We start from the raw sequence: 24,624 nt of genomic DNA, 5'->3' as shown, positions 1-24,624 counted from the left end.
TCTCATGGCCCGAAACCTTTTTAATTCCAGAGGCCCAAATCCTCAATTTAAATTCTTGGGCAGCCCACTTATTTCCTCCATCTAATTCCAAGCCCAAATTAAAATAAATGGCCCCATTAACTAATTAAAGTAAGAGGCCCAACTCAATAATTCCAATGGTCCAGTTCAATTTATTAGTGGCCCAAGAAAATAGAAGGAAGTCCACCATATACTCCCTCCTACCCACCGTATTCCTCCAGAACCCCTCCCCAATTCTTATTCCAATTCTGGAATCACAAAGAAGACAGCGGCGCCCATCTCTCTCCCTCGCGGTTTCCGGTGAAATCGCCGCTCCACCGCGTCGCCGTCTCCACCGTTCACTCCTCACTCCTCTTCTCCAATTTCCCCCAAATTTCCAAATTCCTAAATTGGGGATCACAACAGCGACGCTCTCCTCCATCGCGGCCTCCGGCGAAAACGCGCCTACCTCGACGGAAATTTCGGAGTCCCGTCAGCGGGTACTCCCTCCACCATCGTTTTCTCTCCCTCCGTCGAGTTCGGAGGAGTCCTCAGCTCCTCGACGAGCAGGGCTGCCGCCTGCTGCGTCGCTCGGCGCCAGCTCCAGCAACTCGCCGCCTTGCCGGTTGCTGCTCTGGCAACGTCTCTCTCCCCCGTAATCAAGCTAAGTCCCCTACCCCTTCTCCCGATGTGCTCTTCTTTCAATCGGAGCACGCAAAGTATCTTAGGCTATATTGTGGTATTATTCCATTGGGCTTGATTTCTTGGTTATGGTGTTAATGATTCTGATTCTTTTGTTCATTGGGAGCATTTTGGCTTATTGCACAGAGCCCTTATGCTTAGTCTTAATCCGTGTGGGGGAGTCTCTGGTGGTTTGCTACTGTTTTCTGGTTGGTGTGAGAGTCCTATGGAGAACTCTATGTTCTTGAGTTATCTACTTGTCTATATGATGCAAGGAGTGTTGTTGAGGGGGTTACCTTGCTTGGTGATCCCTCTCGGTTCTCCCTCCTCACTGCCGCTACTCCGCACCGTCGCTCCTCACTCCGTCGTCCCTCGCTCCGTCGCACTCTTTGTGCGAATTTGGCAGCAGAAGAGTGTGGAGTGGGGAGGGGAGTGACGGGGGTATTTATAGGCAATTTCCTCATCCTTGGTGGCAGGTTTTGGGGAGTGTAACTTGCTACTTTGAGCTACATGTTTCTCCTTCTTTTGAGCCTATTGTTTAGGCTTCCCTGCCTACTTTGGTGAAAATCTTGAGAATAACAAAAGGGTTGATTCCTAGCTCTAATTTTGGGCGTGTACAGTGGCTCCTTCCACTATGATCCCTTGTTTGACTCCTTCTTTGGTGTAATTGGAATGGTCAATATGGCTGATTTCACAGCCAATTTCAGCAGCCTCTTGGCTGTGCTATTTGCCTATTACTTCTATCCTCTTAATCGAGCTTGCCTCCCCCTCCCCCTTTTTTTATGTTTCAATTTCTGACCCCTTTTTCATGCTAACTTTGCAGGTTTTTAGGGTTGCCATTCTTGGAGCTTTGGGGCTGGAAATCGAGAAGAGAAGGGGGTGGAGAAGGAGGGAAAAGATTCCTTGGTAGCTACTTGGTTTCCCCTACCAAAAGAGCTAGCTTCTAGTCCTTCCGACTAGAGTGGTTAGGATGTAGGATGTAGTGTAGATATGTGATGTCTCTTTCCCTCACATAACTTGTATAACTTGTATTGTTGACTTGTATTTTGTTACACAAGTATCCTTCTTTTCTCTAATATAGCATTTCCTTTACTTTCATCCTTGGAAAATTTTCTTCTGCACATAATTTCTTCCAACGAGCTTTATTTATTCCAAGGCCGGAAGCCATAACAACATCGTATACCTCTAGACGAGGATTAAACAATCTAATCAATTCGGCTTAATCAATTAAAAGGATTAAAATTTTCGGGGCGTCCCCCCCTCTCACCTGGTGAGATTACCGGCACTCCAAGCCCCTGCCAACAATCACGAGCAAGACCACAAGAAATAAGACAATGGATAATAGTTTTTGTCTCAAAGTTGCACACCGGCCAGATCTCCGAAACCTCCATCTGGCGTTGTCGCAATCGGCCCCTCGTTGGAAGGAAATTTCTACATGCCTTCCATAAAAATATCTTCACTTTAGGTGGCACTTTTAATTTCCAGAGTTTACTCCACACCATCGAGTATGTATCCACTCCAAAGGAGCTTTCATTTTTATAGTATCCACTATTCATATTCTGTATCCATTAGTTGTCCAAACTTCTACAATCAATTATCCAATATTCATAATTCATGGTCTCTTTTATTCACACTCCCTCCACCATGGCTCATTTATCCACACATTAAAAAACACAGGAAGAGAGTCGAGAGTAAATTGCATGGCTCATTTATCCACACATTCAAAAACACAGGAAGAGAGTCGAGAGTAAATTGGCATAGAGTGAGAGACGAAATAAGAAAAAGAAAAGAAGACAAAGAGAGTTGACACTCAAACTGCTACTAATTAACAATGAGTCGATGGCGACATGACAATCATATGCTCCGACTCAATCTTATATAGTTATTCATCGCACCTCAAATCCAAAGTTCTTCATTAAAGATACCATAAAACTCTTCTAGATGAGAAGTCTTAGTTTTAAATACCATCTGCATGCAATGTAATACTCCCTCCGTCCCAAAAAAGATGGCCCATTTTTTGGACGTCACGATAATTTATGCAATTTTGTTTTGTGTGTGAAGTGGGGAGTACATGTAAGAGAGAAGGAATAAAGTTAAATGTATTTTCATTTTTAGTAAGAGTTCATTTTAATTGGGACGAACCAAAAAGGAAAATGAGTCATCTTTAGATTTCAGTGGAAAGGAGGGAGTACTATATTTTCCATATTGTGGCATTGTACTGGTCCCACTTGCATGGAATAGTAGCTCTGCTTAAACTTGTCAACTTGGCTGAGCAGGCCCAACCCAACTCAGTCCAACCCTGACCTATCGATGAAATGAAGTTCGTCCGGACTGGGTTCATTGATCGAAGTAGATTCAATTGGGCTATTTTGTCAACCCAAACTCGATCCATAAAGAGCCCGGCTTATATAATTAGAAATTTTTTAGTGTAATTAAATAATTAACTACTAATAGTTTAATAGCTACCTAAGTTTCAACCAAATCCAATTTTGACTTAATTCAATTTTTGTTATATTTTTTATCAAAGATATAAAGAGGATGGTTGGGAGCTTTTTTTTTCTTTTTTTAAGTATTACTCATGGTATTCGAAACCCAAAATCTAATGAGCAATTAAGATTTTTTCAAAATTGTTTGTTTGTTAATATATTTTTAGTATTCAAAATTCTATATCAATTACTATGGCATCATGCACTTCTATATAAAATAAAGAAGATAAAAAGATGTATAAAGTCACCATATGAATTCAGATATGTTTAAGAATAATGAAACATAAATACGGTTTCTGTATTTTATTTTTATAATATTTAGCATCTTTTTGATATATATATAAATAAACAAACAAGGCCCAACCCACGTACCAAGTGAGCCTAGACTGGACTAAAAACTAGTACTAATAAAAACGTGGCCCATTCCAACTTGCTTTGGACATAGGTCCGGGATGGGCCAGGCCTGGCTTAGTCCATTTGATAACGCTTCTTAATTTGCTTGATTCATATCAAATTGAAAAGAATTTAGATATGAACCCAAGGGGTGTGGTCGAGTGGTATGAGACTCGTCCATTCTTAACCAAATAGTCAGGGGATCAATCTCTACCTTTGGATATGAAGTAGCTTTAAATTCTTGGGCCAGCTGTCCCATCCATTGAGGTACCTACAAATTAGTCCAGTGAATAGTCACTGGGTCCACCGGTGGATATCCTTGGTAATTACTCCCTCCGTCCCACAATAAGAGTGATCCATTGAGATACCTACAAATTAGTACAGTGAATAGTCACTGGGCCCACCGGTGGATACCCTTGGTAATTACTCTCTCCGTCCCACAATAAGAGTCACTCTTATTGTGGGCACGGGTTTTACAAAAATGTAAAAAATAGTGTGGTGGAAAAGTGGAATATGAGACCCACTTTTTATATTGTTTTATAATAAAATGTGATTGAAGTGAGTTAGTAGAATGTGACACTTACTTATCATTTATGAATAAAATGAAATGTTACTTTTATTGTGGGACGACCAAAATACCAAAGTGTGACACTTATTGTGGGACGGAGGGAGTAAAAAAAATTAAGAAAAGAGTTTAGACATGTAAATGGCCAAGTAAAATAAATAATTAATCATGTATATTTGTCGATAAGGGTAGCACCCTAATTACGATTTTCAACTTAGGTTGCTAAGTCGATGGTACTTAGTTGTTAGATAAGAATAATTTGATGTTTTAGTCAGGCTTAAGAGCTCGTTAAAATGCAGGGGAGACTCATGGGGTATACCATTCTCATGGTTGATCCGTAGCTTATGGAGTAATTAAATGATAAGCTCAGTTATAGGACTATATGTAAAATACATAAATTTCTTTTGGACTAAATATGACGGTAACTACATTGGTGAATTTCAAGAAAAGCTAGACAAAACATGTGTATTAAAAGTAGGAAATATCATTTGGAGTATTATTTTGAGGGCATGTGATAGGATCTAGGTATTCTGCATAATCGTATTGTAGTGTAATGAATCACTTACTATATCAGTCCAATATGTAAAAATTGACTACATAAAATGTTTACCCTGGTTCTAGCTACTGGGGCAGTGAGAAACGAGAGACACGTAATTTAATATAGTACTCTCTTCGTCCCCAAAGAATATGCACTTTAGGTTCAGCACAGATTTTAATGCAAAATTAATAAAGTAAGAGAGATGTAGAGAGGGAAAGTAATTAAAGTGTTGTTAGTGGAGAAGGGTCCCCCACCTCTTAGAAAGAAAAGAATTTCTAAAATTGAAAAGTGAATATTCTTATGGGACGGACTAAAAAAGAAAGAGTGCATATTCTCGTGGACGATAGGAGTAATATAAAGATCCCAATAATTAAAATTAGAAGTCACGTTTTGTATCATGTCACACGTTGTGAAATAAAGTTTAATATCCATGGATTAAACTAGAAGGAAGCAAAACCCTTTAAAATATTGTCAACATCCATGATCTTTGCTCTTGTCAAAGAGCATGGATATGGGTCTGGATTCACATTTATTCATTTTTTACTCCATACTCTTTCGCAAGAGCATAACACCCACATCAATGCTCTTCCGCAAGAACATGCTCAAGGGTCTCACCATTCTATTATTCAATTTAAAATACTTCAATTACTAAAAATATTTCCACAATATTAAAATGCATTAACAATGCCCGGAAAACTATTACAAATTACTAAAAAATTACATAATTAAAATCCTAAAAAATAAAAATTACATAATTAAAATCCTAAAAATTGATGTTGACAGAGTTGTTTGGTATATTGTGATTTTGAGTGTTGAAATGAAGGTATTTATAGATGAAAGTGTGAATTTTGGGATAAAAATAATGAAAAAATAAATTAAAAGTGTGAAAAAAATGGATATATTTTATTGGGAAGTGGGAAAATATTTTTTTATTAAATCTAAATTTTTCAGATTTTTTTGAATTAAAAAATAAAAAAAATGATAAACCAACGGCCAATCAGAGCATGCCACGTCGGTTGCTCGTGCTCTTACCGTCGGCACGACGGTGCTCTTAGCTAAGAGCAGGGTCGTGCCTTCGGCAAGAGCACAATGGTGAGCAGGGTGTTGGCCTCGCCGTCGGCACGACGTTTGCTCTTAGCTAAGAGCACCGATGCAGATGCTCTAAATAGTTAAAAAAAAAGTCTCGATAATAATATGCACACCGTGCAACTTTACTAGTTTAATATAATTAAGATTCATTAATAAAGCTAATACAATATCCTTTTTGATGCGGAGTACTATAAAGACAAAATATAATTAATAAAAAAGATATAAAAGTATAAAAATTGCCATTTACTTAAATAAAGACTAATAGAGGATTAATAAAAAAGAGATAAAAGTATAAAAATTGCCATTTACTTAAATAAAGACTAATAGTGGTCACAAAAATCAGCGTTTCTAAAAATAAGAATGTTGGAAACGACACATGTTTTCATGAAAAATTGAATTAAACTGTGTTTGGTACATAGAATTGGACGTGGAATTGGAATTGGAGCCTTCAATTCTAAATTTAATGTTTGGTACCACAAAATATTTAGATTTGAAATTGAACTGCAATTCCAAATCTTTCAATTCCACAATTTATCAAAAGTAGAAAATTGAAATTTCAAATAGTCATAAAATTAGATAGCTTCAATATATATCCACAACAAAACACTTCACACATTTCACACACTACATACATTTCACACACACTATACACACTATACAAACTACACACACTACACACATTTCAAGCATCCGGTTTTTGGAATTATTTTTTCGTTCCGAACCGAATCGAAAAATTAAAATTTGCAAAAAGTTTAAATTGAATCAAATTGAAAAACTGAAAATCGAACCAAATTTAAAAATTTAGTTTGTGAATGGTGTGTGTCAATTTTGTGTATAGTGTATGTAGTGTGTTTATTTTGTGTATAGCGTGTCTAGAGTTTGCAATGTGTGGAGTGTATTTTTTTTACCGTGCGTGTAGTGCATTTTATGTAGTGTGTGGAATATGTGTATTTTGTGTAGTGTGTGTAGTGTATATAATGGGTGTAGTGTGTGAAGTGTGTGAAGTGTGTGTATAGTATATGTATTTTGTGCAAAGCGTGTGTGAGTGTATGCATAAATACTTCAAATCAATTACTTCATTTTATCAACTCAATTCCAACTCTGTGTACCAAACGGAGCCTTAGTGCTATTAGATTATGGGGTCCATGCATTTCTAAATGGAAAGTTTCTTATTCTTAGAAAAAAGACTAAAAAATTAATTTCTACTTCTAGGAAGCGGAGTTCACGTATACTCCCCATCAATGTGAGTTATTCTTCGACGAGACTCCTCACAGTTGACGTTATTAGAGAGCCTCAGACCAACGAGTTGCTTGAATTAACAACCTTATCAAATTGACGCCACCATTGCCATGCATATTGTCGCACAATTTTTTTAAAAAATCTCCAACCAAAATCAAAACCACATCTCTATCTTAGTGATCCGTCCCCTCCCTCTGCTACTCGGACAAACTTGCACCCTCGTTTCGTCGATGATGTAGCGGATGAGCATTGTCTTTGCCTGCATCGCCACCAACCACTTGCATCATCAATTTTACTCCCTCCGTACCTCATTAATTGACATCAATTTCCTTTTTCGTCCATCCCCAATTAACTGACATCCATGCTTTTTACTACTTTTAGTAATGGATCTCACATTCCGCAAACTCATTCTACTCACATTTTATTAAGAAATTAATATATAATCTCACATTCCGCAAACTCATTCCGCAAACCGAGGGAGTAAAATCTTAACAAAATCGAAATGCTTTGTACTTACAAATCTAGTTAGAAGATTATGTCACAATATTAAGGAGGAGTGACATTGACACACAACATCAAAAGTTAAAATCTTATGCCACAATATTAATGGTGGGAATTAGCCCCGGCTCCTTTATTGGCTGTTGATTCTTTAAAAAATAACCCCTATATTATATGCCTTGCTTTGCTTCATCACGTCCGTGCACATGCCAAAAAATGTCTCTCTGCCACTGCGAGACGGCGGCAAGAGAAATAGCGGCGACCATAAAAATATGCGATTGCGACTGCGGATGCTGCATCGACCAGTTGTACTCCGCCATTGCAGAGAAGCCGAACTGGTTGAACTTGAAGGATCTGGACGAAAAAAACCAATTCATCCAGACTCCTCTGCACGACGCCGCGGCGGCAGGGAAGACCACTTTGGTCGTGGAGATCATGAATCTGATGCCGGTCCTGGGACAGAAACTCAACATGGAGGGGCTCAGCCCCCTCCACTTGGCCGTGGAGAAAGGGAAGGCCGACACGACCCTCGCGCTGGCGTCACTCGACAAACAGCTCGTGTCTGTGAAGGGGAAGGGCGGCCTTACTCCCCTGCATTACGCCGCGGCATTGGCCAAACCTTCCGACGCTAATGCGTTGGAGCTGTTTGATACGATTATTATTATTATTATTATTTAGTTAATTAATTATGGATTTGCATATCTTTTTCATATCTTTTGTCTTGCTCATTAAGTTAGTATCCACTATTATAAATAGTGGACATTGTTAGTCATTTTGATCATTCAAGAAATATCAATTATCCTTCTATTTTACTTTCTCTTACTCTCTTTCCTTTCAAACGTGCAAAACGCACAAAATCATAATTTTGACGCCGGATTGATCGACGGGCAAAAGCTCCCGCGACGTTCGACGCAAAATCTACGAGTTAAGGAACTTCATCCTTAACAATTGGTGCTTTCATTGAGAGCTCATGGCCGAAGTCAATTTTCGTTCATGGTGGGAGATATCGCAAGCATATGAAGACTTGCAATTGAATTCAACAGCAGCAACGTGGGAGATTATTCTCGCTAGGCTCGCCCGGCTCGAAACCCAATTGGTTGAGCATAAGCACAGGGTAGCAGCAACGCACTCTCCGCTCCAGCCCGAACTTGATCCACCCGACCAACCCTGGATGTACACCGACGCACAACCACCTCACGCACCCTACACCTACACGAATTCGTACGCGCTGCTGCGAAGTCCTTATGCCGGACCTCAGAATCTATCGCTGCCTCCATACAAGCTGGATAGACACCAATTGCACCACGACCACCAGCCCATCGCCTATCAACAGCCACCGCTGACAGCAGCCGCCGCCGCAAACCTACCCCACCAAAACTACCAGCCCGTTGGACAGCAGTGCTGCACCGGGAAGCCCCCACTTGGCTGGCCACAACCAACCCCGCAACACTCATCGTCTTGCTGGTGTCCACCGATAGCCACGCCGCTGCCCACTGCTGCTGTCCCGATCTCAACCCCTACTAATGGGTTTGTTGAAATCCAACATTTATCGCATCTGCCGCGGCATGCCCAATTTCAGATTTTCGCTGAACCTATCTCCGATTCCAGTGACGTAGAGATGCTGATCATGGAAGAGGTTCGGACAGAAGAATTGCCTCCGATTGAGGTGATAGACGAGGAGGATGGCTCCATTGAGGATGGATTTGATTATTCCACCGAGAAGATTCTTGATTCTTCTGCTGGTTTTTGTGAAGTTGAAAAGGCTGAGAATGAGACGAAACCCAGTCAGGATCACAAGCGCGAGGAGGAACAAGTTCAATGGCAGTTTGAGTGCTCGCTGCAACTGAATGCTTTTCCAATCAAGGTTCTTCCAGCTAAGGTTGATTTGGGTAATTCCATGAGGTGCAACACGTCAATGGAATTATTGAGTGATTCATCACATGTTAAGAATGTTGCAAATATGAATCATCGATTAACATCACTCGATGCCGATGCCTGGTTGATTCCTCCGCAAAATGACACTCTATGCTTGAGAATTCATGGACGCATTCACAAGATTTTAGAACTGAATTATCGTGTCCATAAAGGTCATCCCTTTGTGATTTTTGATGGAGATGATCCAGGGAGACGCTCAACTATTCGGTGTATGTTTGACCCAGGAGGATTCCTCGACGCTCATCGTTGCTTCATGGTTCCCACCTTGAGGACAAGGTGGATTTCAACCGTGGGGGAGTTGATACGATTATTATTATTATTATTATTATTATTTTTTTGTCTTGCTCATTAAGTTAGTATCCACTATTATAAATAGTGGACATTGTTAGTCATTTTGATCATTCAAGAAATATCAATTATCCTTCTATTTTACTTTCTCTTACTCTCTTTCCTTTCAAACGTGCAAAACGCACAATATCATAATTTTGACGCGGGATTGATCGACGGGCAAAAGCTCCCGCGACGTTCGACGCAAAATCTACGAGTTAAGGAACTTCATCCTTAACACTGTTACTCGGCCTTATGGCCGATTGCCCCGACGCCATATCCGTCTTGAACAACAGGAAGCAGTCTGCGGTGCACGTGGCACTCGAGAATGGGAACGATGAAGCTGCTCTCTATCTCGTGAATTGGCTCATCATTGTGGCCAAAGAAAGTCTTCTTTCCAACGGGGATGTTCATGGAAACACCACACTTCACGTTGCAGCTCGTTATTGTACCAACATGGTTTGTTGTCTATATACCTGAACTCCACATTAGTACGATATTATTCGCATTCTATTTTAGGATTACTGATGGGTTGGGGTTGAACTAATCCTTATATATTGTTTGCAACTTTTATTTAGAAATATTGGTCTCTAAAATCATAAACTTTGGTCAAATTTTGGTATTTTCTACAAATTTTAAAATTGGTCTTAAATATCACAAACTTTACATTTTGTTTGTTATTTCCCATAGCAGGTTATTAATCACCATATCCAACCAACTTCCGTGCATTTTTTATCCTACTCGGGACTACTAAATCAACGTGATTTTCTATGTAACCTTTTATCCTACTTGTCACGAACTTAAAAAGTAATGAAAATATCATAAACATTTAATATTTTGGCCGAAGATATCTTATTTGGGCTGCCATGAGAAATAACAAACAAAATGTAAAGTTTGTGATATTTTAGATCAATTTTAAAGTTTGTTGGAAATATCAAAATTTGATCAAAGTTCATGGTTTTAAGGTACAATATCCCTTTTATTTATTCTTTGATGTGGGAGGTGGTTTGCTGTGTAGGATGTACTGAAGTCACTGGCCAAGTTAGTGATAGTGAAGAAGGAGAACAACCAATGAGAGACGCCTCTGGACGTGGCCATCCATCACAACAACGGCGACGCCAAGAACGTGCTCATTCAAGCAGGAGTCCCCCGCCACGGCCACCCAAGCCCGCCGAGGAAGCAAACCATCGTTGATGGTTCGTTACCTCCGCAAACCATACGCGGACGAATGGCCAGAGATGCTAACCCGCGCCTACTACTTCATCACCAAGGAGCTCACCATGGACATGCGCAACACCATCCTCGTCGTCGCCGTCCTCATCGCCACCGCCACCTACCAGGGTGTCCTGCAACCCCCTGGCGGGGTCTACTCCGCAGAGGGGCCCCAGAGCGCCTGGCGCTCGTGCGGTGTGTGCTGGCCGACAAGCAGCACCCACCAGGGCGGATGGTGATGGGGACCATCAAATACAGCTACTTCATGCCGACAAACACGCTGGCCTTCATCTCGTCGACGCTGATCATCATCTTCGTGCTGCCCGACCGCGCCTTCATCATGATCCTGCAGGCCTGCCTGATCTTCATGTGCGTCAGCTACCTCCTCGCTCTGAATTTCATATCCTACTACAACAGCTTCTCGAAAATCCTGGACATCGTGTGCGGATGCACCCTCGGCGTCGCCTTCCTGCTGAAGCTGGGATACTATTTCGTGATGGCGTACTACAACGACGACGAGTGGCTGCTGCGACGGCTCGGCGTGATTATTAATAACCGCAGGGCGTGGGTGCAAGGGAAGAGTAAGAAAGATGAATTGGAGAAAGATGTCGATTTTGGGGAGGATGAGGCAGCAGTACCTACTTCTTAGTAACAGACCTGCTTAATTAATTAATTAATTAATTAAGACATCACTATACATTTTCATCTGACTATGTGCATGTGCGTGTATGATTTTTGCACCCATTGATGGTTGGGAGCTACTTGAGATATTCATGTGCGTGCGGATTGTGTTATGTTTTTCTATTCACTTTTGTTGGAAGGAAAGATCTCACGATGGAAGGGAAGATTTCCCGTAGCTGATTTCCTGTGATCACGATCAATTAGAAATTGATATTTACCTTGTATAGAAGATTAGGGTTAGGGAAATCAATCTTACCTTATTTGTATTCTTAAAGGTCTATAAAGAGACGTGTAAATCTTGTGATTATCAATGAGAAAGAGTGATATTAATTTCCCAAAACCTGTTTTTAACATGGTATCAGAGCGGGTTGCCGACTGTGGGTCATATTTAACTGACCCAGCAGTATATCTGAGCTGAAACCGAAAAAATGATTGACCCAGCAGTATAACTGGGCTGAAAATTTGGGCTAGTGGTCCAACCGATCAAAAAATAAATTGGGCCGATTGTCCAAATCGATCATAAAAAAGTCCAACCCCTCCGAGATTCACCTTGAAGGGTTTGAAGGAGGGTGTTGGCAATTGAAACATAAAATGAATATAAAAATAACTTTGAAGGGTTTGAGGGAGAGTGTTGGCAATTGAAACATAAAATTAATATAAAAATATCTCAGATCGGTGTACCCAAAGAGCTTAATCCACTATATAAGTCTCATGGGCCCCTCCTCCTATCACCAATTGGTTTTAGGATGGAACCCATGGATTTCTATCAATTTTGTACCCCAAATCAAATATCCTCGATACGCCACTACTTGGAGAAACGCGGCAACACGTAAAGCTCAACTCCAAGTATGGTTTATTCACCTAAAAAGACTCAATGCTAAAGATAGATTAGTGAAAATTGGCATACTCGAAGTTGATGAGGGTCAATTTCCTTTTGCAATGAGGAATCATAATTCATTGAGTATATCATCTTTTGTTGTCCTAGTTGCCTTTGGTACTATCGTCGTCGTAGACGGAACCTCTTCACTTGTCTTCCCAAAGATTTAGACATCTTGCCTCCTCTCCCATATGGGTTGCCCGTTCTAAAATTTTGAAAATTAAGAGGATGTGGATCGCCCTCTTCTATGTGACTGCGTGGTTGATTTGAGACATTAGAAACTAAACCGTATTTCAAGGTTTTGTACCCAATTTTGAGATCGAGAAAAAACTTATCTTTTGGTGCTTAAGAGCTTGGAGTGGTGCCCCAATCTTTCCTTTCTCTTCTGGCCAAACGCATGATAAGTTGAGCTGCATTACGAATTGGGCGAGAGATATGAAAACACAAAAGGTTAGAAACTCTTAACTTGATAGACCAGATATCTAGTTATGCGAGTGTTTTTGTTGTATCTTCCTTCTTCTTGCTTTGATTTTTTTCCCTTTTGCCTTTGTCTGTGAGGCGCTATTGAGTCTGGGTTAGTTTTTGCTTTTTTGCCTTTGTTAGTGGGCGAGTGTGCTAGTTTTTTTTGGTGACGTGTTTTGTTGGTGGATTGTTTAATAGTGTTTGTTGTTGTTCGACTCTTTTTTTGTTTATGAAATTTACACGTTAGACATGTGATATGAAACCATATCTTCCATATCTTCTACTTAGGTTATTGTTGATTTACCATATCTTTCTCATATATTTATTTTCTTATTCATTAAGTTAGGGTGCTAGTATTACAAATAGGAGACATTATTATTATTTACATTCAGTCAAGAAATATCAATTATCTTTCTATTTTATTTTCACAATTTCTTTCAATTCTGTATTGTTTTTGCGGTTTGATCAATGGGCTTGTTTCGTGCGACTGCCATCTTTTTCGATCGCCGAGCAAGATCCTCGCCGCCGATCCTTGATAAGGGACAACACCCCCCTTTTCAATTGGTGCTTTCATTGTGATCTTTTCCTCCGAATTACCATCTCATCATGTCCTACGACTACGCCGGTTGCCACCATCACCAATTAATGCACTTTTTATTAGCACTAAATAAACCCGCAAGTATACAGAGTATATATAATATAACTAAAGATCAGTACCGGATATCGAATACAGGGGAAACGATCACAGATTGTCTACCTTCTACAAAAGTTCTTCTATTATTTGGAAAAACAAAGATTTTTGGTTTTGAAAAGTAAAATTTGTAAAATAAAGAAAACAAAAACACAATTGCAGATAAAATCAAAGAGATAAACAGATGAGATAACAGAATTCCAGGGATGTGCTTTCACAGTTATGGTTTATACAAGTTCCAACTACAATACCCTAGCAAAATTCATACTTTACTAGGATGAGTCACGTAAATATTGTCCATGCGGCACAAAGTAGATCACAGACACTAGGGGCGTCAATCCTAGATTTATAACTCCTAAAGGCTCCTAATATACCTAATGCTCTCGCTCTCAATTAACAAAACCGTTTTAAGGGGAGTTAATTGTAATGTCAACTAATCTCTTCTAACTTGCAAACCTCCTCTCACGATTATATTGCACATCAATAAATCATCATAGAATGTGTCACTCAAACATGAAGCATTGTCCAACACTTGAATAGAAGCAAAGTAATTAACAAAACGGATATTAAATAAATATGAACTGTATAAACCAAAGTCGTTACTAACACATCTCTAGAATTCATAGAAAAATAATCTAAACAATAGAACCCAATAGAACCCACATAATGAAATAATCTAAACACATAGTTTGTAGGGAAAACATAGAAAAAATAAGAACTAAAGCAATAGAACCCAAAGGTTGAATCTTGTAATCTTGAATCCACTCTTCAAACTCCTCAATCAATGATCATAGTGGAAGGAACTCTCAAATATTATGCTCTAAAAATTATGCAGCAAAAGGTTCCTTTGATGAAGCTTGATGGTGTATTTATAGCTCTAAAAATCGTGACTCATAATATGGGAAATCTTCAGCACAGTATGGTAAGTCTTGGAGAGAAAATATGGCAAATTTGTGCGCCGCGTTTTCCCAGCGGGCCGCTGCACTTTGTCCAGCAGTCGCTGCAAATTATTTCGTTGCTTCTGTATCTCGATCAGCGGTTGTTGCACTTGTTTCAGCGGTCACTGGCAATCACTCCGTAGCTACTGGATCTAACTCAGTGGTTGCTGGACGTGTTCATCTTTACACCTCTATTTTCCGAAGCAGGCCGCTATAGGGGCAGCGGTCAATGGCGGCCACCGGTGGCTGGCTTAGGTGCAGCGAGCCGTTGGCTGGCTCAAATACTCCAGATTTCCATCTTCGACTTTTTGCTATCTTTTTAGTTCTAGTTTGCATATTTATCACAAAACACGGTAAAATATCAAAATAGATAAAACATACAAATAAAGGACATATAATGCAACTTTGACACTCAAAACAGATCAAATATTGGCTTTAAAACAGTGCAAAATCCGAGCGTATCACCAATACCACCTCCCTCAACCCGCGCAACAATTACATTCCCCCATTAGACAGGTTCCTGATGACCACAATCAGTACAGTCAGTGGGGATATGCAACCATGGCAGCACCACCAACAACCACTTGAATTGTTAAGGTTAAATCCCTTAAAAGAATGTAGAATGAAGAAAGGAAGTTGCGGAAGCAAAGTCCGTCGACCAACAGAAAATTGCAATTGAAATAAAGTGAAGGAAAAATATAATTTGTTATTTCTTGAATGAATAATATGAAATGATCCACATATATTTATAATAGGGATATGATCGGTTGATAACTATCTTAAATTGATAACTAACAATTATGTCAACAACCTATGTTGTGGATGTCAACATGAAGACATTTGTATGTCAACTAAACGTAGTCGACATACATATGTCTTCTGTTGATATGCATGTCAACTAAATGTATGTCTTTGTGTTGACATCAGTAACATATGTTGTTGACATAATTATCAGTCATCAATTTAAAATAATTGTCAAGCTAATATGATCCTATTTATAATACGTGCAAATACCAAATCATATCTTAGACAATATAGAAAAGATGTTAATTCTTAAAATATCTAACATAAAAATACTTGTATCAACATGTTTACTCACTTTTTTATTTGAGTTTTTTTAATATATTGAAAAAAAAGGAAAAGAGCATTACCATTATGCTAGCTCATAAGTTTATCTCCTTTTGTATTTGGACGGTCGCCGCAGTGGCGTATCCTAAATTTTTGATTTGAGGTACGATAAATAATATGGGAGTTTTAAAATCCAGACAATCCTTTTCATTCTCTTGAATACGAATATCTAGTATAAATGCGAATATAATAACTAAACAAGAAAGTATATAGTTACTCAGGAAGAACATAAATTTAATCTTTCAATTGCTTTAACTAACATAAAGATAGTAATACATTTATTTTTTTCAATTGTTTGGGTAAAACTAAACATAAACAGTAAATTCATTGTTTTAATAAAACAAGATAAGAAAAAGATGTATTAAAAGACTATAGAACTTTTAATTATTTGAATAAAACAATACATGAATAGAAAAGTAAATAAATTGTTTTTCACAAAACAAAAGAGAAAAAGAATTGAAATAGGTAACGTAATAACACTTTCAATTAATTAGAATAGAATAAACCAGGAAAAGAGGGTAAAGAAATCAAAACAAAAAGTAAAAAATTCAAAACTAGATCAATTAATTGAAACCGACGATTTCTCTTAAAATAAATAAATAATAATGTGATAGTAGCTCAAATTAAAGTTAGAGAATAACACACTTGTCCTCTATCAAGATTCGAGAGTTGAAACGTCATTATAAGATCGATCGAAACACTCGTATGCAATTGCTCAAACGGGGACAAGGGGATCCACACGTTTTCGATTATAATGAGTATTTATCTAAGCGTACCCTTTTATTTAATTTCCTGTTGGTTTGATATTACATAAAATTAATTATCTCTACGTTTTTATTTCAAAAATAAAATTACAACTCAGACGCCCACGAGCCTAGTCAGCATGGATTTCTGGACCTATCCGACGGTGTAACGGTGTTATATTTAATTGAAATATGTAGTGCTAATCTTATACTACCAAATTATGTATCCGAAAATTCAAAATCACATAAATTCTACTCCACTCCTTATTGCTATCATCCACTCGTCCCAAATTTTAAGCCAAAACTCCATTTTACAACTATTATATTGTATTATAAATTTTGTATACAACTACATAAAATTTGTATCAAGTGAAAGTGAGATATATATTAAGGAACGGAACTGAATAGAACGGAGGGAAGTACAATTTACCAACCAATTAGCTTAACCTTTATAAATTATAAACCGATCAAGATGGTCTTCGGACTTTAAGATTAAATAATAACCTGATAAAAAATTAAGACCTTAAATAAATTAAAATAATTGAATTTGCTAAAGAGGCTGGGTCATGTGACGTTATTAGAATTAGGTGAACCTCTGCGGGACAACTCGGGTTCGTTCTCTTTTTGGAACCTACCTTGCACACGTTGTCTTGTCATTTAGTATCCGAAATTATTTTAAAATATACTTAATGACAGTGAGCTGGCGGTTTGACAATATTAAGAGTTTTTCTCTCCGTTTGACAATATTAAGAGTTTTTCTCTCCGTTTGCTATATGAGTCTTGTTTCTTTTCAGCACGAGTTTTAAGACATGTTAAAAAAAGTGTTGGAAGATAGTTAGTGGAATAATTGGTCTCACTTGTATATACTCCCTCCGTCTGCAGATAGGAGTCTCATTTCTTTTCAGCACGGGTTTTAAGACATGTTAAAAAAAGTGGGTGGAAGAAAGTTAGTGGAATAATGAGTCTCACTTGTATATACCCCCTCCGTCCCAGGATAAGCGAATCATATTCCTTTTTGGGATGTACCACTATAATTGAGTCATTTTCATTTTTAGCAAAAAAATCGTCTCGCTTACTTTATTCTCTACCTACTTTATTTTCTCTTTACTTCTTTACTTTTCTCTGTCTCATGCTTTACTGTCTTTACTTTAACTCTTTAAATATCAATTCCTTAAATCTCATGCCCAAAAGATATGCTTCGCTTATCTTGGGACGGAATGAATATTAGTTTTAAGATATGTGAGTAAAATGCGTTAGTAGAATATGAAGTCTCTTTACTATTTATAGTCGTAATTATGAACTGAAACTCCTATTCATGGCCGAAGACTTAAATTTATTTCATGTGTTGCCTTAATAGTACTATAGGCAAAAATATGTGTGTATCAAAGGCGTTTTTAGATTCAAGTTCAAAGTGGCTACCAATATATATAAAAAATTATATTTTAGATAAAGAAAAAATGATAATGTGCATGCACAAACCTTTAGTTGAACGTAACATTAGGATTAATTAACCACTTATATTTTTTTTATTTTATATGGATGACATTGATATAATATTGGATCTATTGGTAGAAGGTAAATATATACTCCTATTTTCTTTCTTTTCTATCTTCAAGTCCCTTCGCGTATCCTTCATAGGAAGCTTCAATTTAATATTATCACTACATATTCTATCACAATTCCTACAACTATATATAGACCCTATTCACGTACCTTAGTACATTACACATTCTACTCACGAACACATCTCATAGTTCACAAACTTACACCTGTTCATTATTTCATTTCTATCATTCCTTTTGACATTGGACTAAAAAACAATGTTGAGAAACCAGGAGCAGATTCTATCCAAGATTGCTAACAACGACGGCCATGGCGAAAACTCTGCATTTTTCGACGGTTGGAAGGCCTACGACTCCGATCCTTATCATCCCACCCAGAATCCTAATGGAGTTATTCAAATGGGATTAGCAGAAAACCAGGTAACATTATTTATACTCTTAGTTTCTCTTTTAGTAATATAGGAGTATGTTCTAATATAATTATTTTTTTTCTGCAGCTTTCCATGGATTTAGTGGAGGAGTGGGTGAGGAACAACCCACAGGCCTCCATTTGCACTCCAGAAGGGGCGAGCCGATTCAAGGACATAGCTATTTATCAAGATTATCATGGCTTGCCAGAATTTAGAATTGTAATTAATTAATTAATGTCACATTATTTACCATTAACACTATACATATAATTAAAGACCTATGAAATTGAAATATCATGAATTTATATGCAGGCTGTTGCAAGATTCATGGAGAAAGTGAGGGGAAACAGAGTCCGGTTCGATCCAGACCGCATAGTAATGAGCGGCGGCGCCACCGGGACTCAAGAAACACTGGCTTTCTGTCTAGCTGACCCGGGCGACGCACTCTTGGTGCCCACTCCATACTACCCTGGGTAACCATTTGTTAACTCATTACGCTCATATTCTACTAACTTTTTTGCTAATTTTCTTCGTAAGGTCAAACTATTTATTAAAACACGTGTCAGTCAAAATGTGTCTTTTATTCACGAACACGAGGATCATTATATATGCCATTATCCAGACTAATATATTTCTGGCATGCAGAAACGACCGCGATCTGACATGGCGCACGGGCATCGAGCTCATCCCCGTTGTCTGCGACAGCTCCAACGACTTCAAGATGACTCGTGACGCCCTCGAAACAGCATACAACAAGGCTCAAGAAACAAACACCAAAGTGAAAGGCCTACTTCTCAACAACCCCTCAAACCCACTAGGAACAGTGCTCGACAGAGAAACTTTATCAATGGCGATAAACTTCATCAACGACAAGAACATCCACCTAATCTGCGACGAGATCTACTCCGCCACCGTCTTCGACGAGCCCGGCTTCATCAGCATCGCCGAAATCTTGCAGGAATCCCCAGACACCAACCCGGAACTCATCCACATCGTCTACAGCCTCTCCAAGGACCTCGGCTTCCCCGGGTTCCGCGTCGGAATCCTCTACTCGTACAACGATGCCGTCGTCACCTGCGCGCGCAAGATGTCGAGCTTCGGCCTCGTCTCGACACAGACGCAGCTGCTGGTGGCGTCCATGCTGTCGGACGAGGAATTTATGGAGAAATTCCTCGCCGAGAGCACGGCCCGCCTCTGCGCCAGGCGCGGCACGCTGCGCCAGGGCCTGGCGCAGATGGGGGTCGGCATCCTGAAGGGCAGCGCCGGGCTCTACTGCTGGATGGACCTGCGGCGGCTGCTTAAGGCGGCCACGTTTGAGGCCGAGATGGAACTGTGGCGCGTCATTGTTAACGACGTCAGGATCAACGTCTCTCCTGGCGCGTCGTTCCACTGCTCAGAGCCCGGGTGGTTTAGAGTCTGCTTCGCGAACATGGACGATGAGACCATGCGCGTGGCTCTCGGTAGGATCTCGAAACTTGTTATGCAAAGTAACAAGAACTCTGAGAGCAGGAAGCCGTGCAGAAGGAGGAGCAAGCTCGAGATCAGCTTGTCGTTCAGGAGGCTGGACGAGATTATGATGTCGCCTCACTCTCCGATGACATCGCCTCTAGTTCGTGCGAGGACTTAGATGGATTTTGTGGAATTGGACTGATATTGAAGATGAACAGAATTTCGTTGCTTTGGTGGTGAATAAAAGGAAGAGGATTAATTAGGGTTTGATCTTCCTTATGTGTGTTATTTTTGGTTTATTTTTTATTTCTTGGAGTGTGTTTGGCTTTGGGGATGATCTGATCTTAACAACTCCTGCTATAGTATCAGGTATATGAGACATGGCATAATGTGTCTGATGCATGGAGTTGTTTAATTAGGATATTCACGATTTCCTGGAGCACTGTCTGTATTTTTATTGTTTGTATTATTACGATAATATAAAGGCTTGATTGTTGAGGATGGCAGTTTGGTGAAAGAATTATGCAAATATGTCGTTTTTTTGTTGTTTTACTTGTATTTAATGAGTAACTACCATGCCAGTTATGACTCTCACCGCCTACATTTGATATTTGTGAACTGTGTGATAGAAATGATAACTATTCAAACTGTTCGGTCAAAGACTCAAAATCATGTAAAAGAGATTATTTTAAAAATTTCAGAATTTTATTTGATTTTATACAATGACTTAGGAGTATTAGTTTCGAGGGTGTTCGATTGTAAATGACTTTAGTTGTTTGCACTAGTGCTAAAGTTTTATTTGGTCAGCTAACAATGTTCACGAATGGAAATTTACCTTAAGCATCGTATATGGTTATTTATAACACATAAATCCAAATTTTGGTTGAAAATTGTGGACTTCTAGAAACAAGTCCGACAAGTTTGACGATAAAACACAACTCAGTAGTAACATAGTTCGTATGGGCGTGATTGAGAGTTTTGAAAGCATAACTCATCACGAAGCGCTTCTTATCTTTCTGTAGACATATGTCCCATCTACTCGGGATCTTCCATTTGACAATAATTCGAGATGTCTGCAAGCACCCCAAACTGGCTCGGGTAGAGGTGTGACTCCCACATTCTCTACAACTGAAGTGATCATTTCTAGCTTTCCTATTTTTGCATCTAACTTTTCCTTCAAGTGGCCAGTCCCTACTCTCACTCTTTTTGTTGAATATGATTGGATATCGTCAATTCATCATACTCACAAATGGATTTCACTACGCTTTGGATTACTTTCTTGGCGTCACTTATGTTATTCTCTCTCTTACTTTAATTTTTCTTCACTCTAACTATTTATTATCATTTTCCCAAAACACGTGTAAAAAAGAAATTCGTGTCACTTAGGCTGGGACGGGGAAGTAATAAAAATCGGGCAAAGAAAGGAATTCAAGGAATACAATTTAGTCTACTAAGTAACCATTTATCATACAATCTCACGACTACAGCGTTACTAGGGCGAGTCACCTAATTACTGTCTTTGACCGGATAACATCGATTACTAGCATTAAGGCTGTTAATCTTAGTTGTAACTCTTAATAGATTGATTAGACCCTTTTAAATGCATCACTCTTTGGTTTAACCTTTTGGGAATATTAACTATAGTGTCGTCAATTCTAGTCTAACACATGGATAATCTCTCGATTCCCCACATGCCATTAAATCGTACTTCATCTGTCCCATTAAAAATGAAACGTTTTCCTTTTTGGATTGTCTCATTAAAAATGAAATGTTTCCTAAAACGGAAACAACATCATCTCTACTTTTCATTTCTCTTACTTTAATTCTCTCCTCATTAACTAACAAAACAACACTACATAAAATCTCGTGTCGAAAATCAAATATTTCATTTCTAATAGGGCGGAGGGAGTACATCACTCAACTACAAGCATTATCATACAAATGTGCATGAAATAAATAAAGTCTTTGGATTATAAAAACTGAGTTAAATAAACATAATCTCTACTTTCAAACACCCAGAATTTTACAGTTTAGCTACACATCGACAAGGAGTAAAATAGTAAATTAAATAACTAGACATGAAGTAAAACACATAAAACCCGTCGTTTGAATCTTGAAGTCTTCAATCTTTTCTTGACTGGATCTTAAAAGCTCTGCTCCAATTGAAGATGGATAATAGAGGAATTATGTGTGAAATATGAGATGAAGGAATTTATGCATAGAGAAGAAGAAGCATTGTAGGCTATAAGCTGATATGAATTAGGTCATGGAGTATTTATATGCTTAGAAAAGGTTTAAACATGGTAAGAATTGAATCCTACTAGGAATAGATGAGATTTGGGTTGATAAGGCAATAATTCCTTTACTTCCTTTAATTTTTGCCCAAATTCGCGACAGTTTTGACTGCACTGCGCAACATTCGTAAAAGGTCATCACTTTCTCTACAAAACTCCGATAAAGGACTGATTAGACTTCAACATTGTCGGAAAGAATTCTCAAACTAAGGCTAGCTGTTGCACATCCGCATAAATTCAGAGTGGACCACTGACCACATGTAGGGGTGGTGCGGCACTGAGAATGTCATACCGCATATCGAACCTTAAATTGCGGTATCATAAAATGTCATACCTATACCTTACCAAATTTTTCGGTATACCGCAATGCAGTATACCGAAAATTGGTATTACAATTTTTGATACCGTTACCATACCGTTTATGCGGTATACCATATCGTATTTCGGTATAAGGTATACCGAAATAAGGTATTGCATACCATTATACCTGTGGTTCATACAAAAAAAATCCTATTTTATAACCAAATATTTAAAATAAAATTTCACTTATTTAAATAATGTCCAACACATTAAAACTCCGTCACAATCAAATCTTGTTAATAATATTCAAATCAACAAAACTTCAACCATCAAATCCATACAGTAGACTTGATTTGCATCTCTTTACTAAATGATTTCTCAATCCACTTGTACTGCCATAGCTACATGGTATTTCAATTATGCAGTAGTTGCATATCGCAATTAGTTTTAAACTTTTAAACTGCCATCACCAATTTTCGTTCTTACTTTTTTGCAATGATCCCAATATGGGATATCGCTTCTCTTTTTAGGAGTTAGAGGAGGTTTCTCCGTGGAATCTATTGCTTGCTCTCGACTAACGGTAAATACCTAATTTTTTGATATATACCTGATAGGATAGTTTTCGTCACTCGGATTTGATCACTTTTCGCACTTATTAGTTTAATATTTGCATGAGAAGATGCTATTTTGGCAGGGAATGGATCATTATGTTCGGAAGCTACTTAATGAAGGCACAAAGAGGAAAGCATGCAAGAAAGAAGGCAAAATGAGAAGAAATGGAAGAGGGTGAAGGAAGAAGGAAAAGAAGACTCAAACTGCCCAAGCTGTTGGACTGGCCAGTTTGAACCCGCCGGGAAAATGCTTAAAGCCACTTTCACACACTTATCAAGAACAACTCACACTTGCTACACACGCCCATATCAGCCCTTGGAGAGTAAAAAAGAAAGGAAAATATCTTTTATTGGATATATGTATTAAAAGTACTTAACTTTCCAAGAACCACTTATCACTTTGTCACTTTAGTTTAGTTTAGTTTAGCTTAGCTATTTCTCTCTCTAGGAAACTTTCTCTCTTCCTTAAGAAGAGAGATTTCAAACTCAAGGCTGCCAAAATCTTTGTTCACCATGGGTTGAAGTAGTAATTTAGTTGTAGAGTTTGTTTTCTCTAGTTGCTTGTTCTTAACTTTTGGAGTTCTTTTGCATCAATCTAACTCTTAGTTATTGTTGTTGTTCTTGTTTTAAAAGCTCATTTCAAGTAGTAATTTCTCTAAGTGTTTTTGTTTAACGTGCTTTAAGTTTAGCTCTTGTTTAATGTTCGGTTTTAACTTGTTGTTTAGTTCTAGTGTTGGTCATGTTATTGTTTAGTTAAAACTTCTTCAAGCTTTTAAAATCAGTTTCTCAGGCATTTTCTTAGTTAGTTTATGGTTAAAAAAACGTTGATAAGGAGTTAGAAAAGTCTCAAAAAAATCAGCCATGTGTTGTGTGTTTTCGGCACCTCGTCGGGTGTGATTTTCGTATGATTTGGCATGAGTTTGATGAGCTCGGTTCTTGAGTGTTCTTCCACCATGTTGAAGTGTTCTTAAGATTTCTTTATCTTCCTCAATGAGTCTTTAAGTTTCAGCTTTTAATTTGGTGTTTTCAATGCATGATTAGCTAGTTTACTTGTTGATTTTGTGTTTCTCTTGCTTAGTTAGTTGTGTGGAAGCCAATTAGTCATTCCTCTCACTTAATTTTCGTGCCTTATGGTGTTGATTTAGGGGAGATATCAGCTTTTAGAAGTTAAGTGAAAGGACCATTAGTTGTAGGTTTTTATCCAATGGTTTTACACCTTGGGTAATAGAAGTTGGGAGACAACAAGTACATGCTTTCATTTCACTTTAGAAAGCCCTTTTAGCTTAGTTAAGTTATGCACTCCACCTTCCATTTACATGTGATTTAGTTTAGCTTTTAGGAGTTAATTAGTTTAGCCACTTTTAAGAGTCACAATCCTAGTTTCTAGACTTTGTTTAGTAGTTAACACTTAGTTTATTTCCTTAGTCTTTTAACTTAGTTTCTTTTGCTTTCTAAAGTTAGGAATGTTCATGCAAGTTGCTGCTCTATTTTCATTTCCGAAATGTTCTTATTTTCACC

At 38.3% G+C, this 24,624-nt stretch overlaps 1 protein-coding gene across 1 annotated transcript; it reads left to right on the top strand.

Moving 5' to 3' along the window:
• The first annotated feature begins 18,300 nt into the window (after nucleotides 1–18,300).
• On the top strand, nucleotides 18,301–20,079 carry LOC121778735 (1-aminocyclopropane-1-carboxylate synthase-like). The gene is made up of 4 exons (XM_042176141.1): nucleotides 18,301–18,462; nucleotides 18,540–18,671; nucleotides 18,765–18,925; nucleotides 19,098–20,079. Exons 1-4 carry the CDS (start codon nucleotides 18,301–18,303, stop codon nucleotides 20,077–20,079), a joined length of 1,437 nt encoding a protein of 478 aa, XP_042032075.1.
• Nucleotides 20,080–24,624: the final 4,545 nt, after the last annotated feature.

This window comes from Salvia splendens, chromosome 19 (assembly GCF_004379255.2).
Source record: "Salvia splendens isolate huo1 chromosome 19, SspV2, whole genome shotgun sequence".
NCBI classification, from domain to species: domain Eukaryota; kingdom Viridiplantae; phylum Streptophyta; class Magnoliopsida; order Lamiales; family Lamiaceae; genus Salvia; species Salvia splendens.
The sequence above is the reverse complement of the archived record's forward strand: the minus strand, read 5'-3'. Positions and strand labels throughout refer to the sequence as shown.

Bases quoted from the DNA above. Each gene is read 5' to 3' on its own strand.
- LOC121778735 (XM_042176141.1), top strand. From the start codon at position 18,301: ATGTTGAGAAACCAGGAGCAGATTCTATCCAAGATTGCTAACAACGAC. The intron at 18,463-18,539 runs GTAACATTATTT...TTTTTTCTGCAG, and splicing joins TGGGATTAGCAGAAAACCAG to CTTTCCATGGATTTAGTGGA. The intron at 18,672-18,764 runs GTAATTAATTAA...ATTTATATGCAG, and splicing joins GCTTGCCAGAATTTAGAATT to GCTGTTGCAAGATTCATGGA.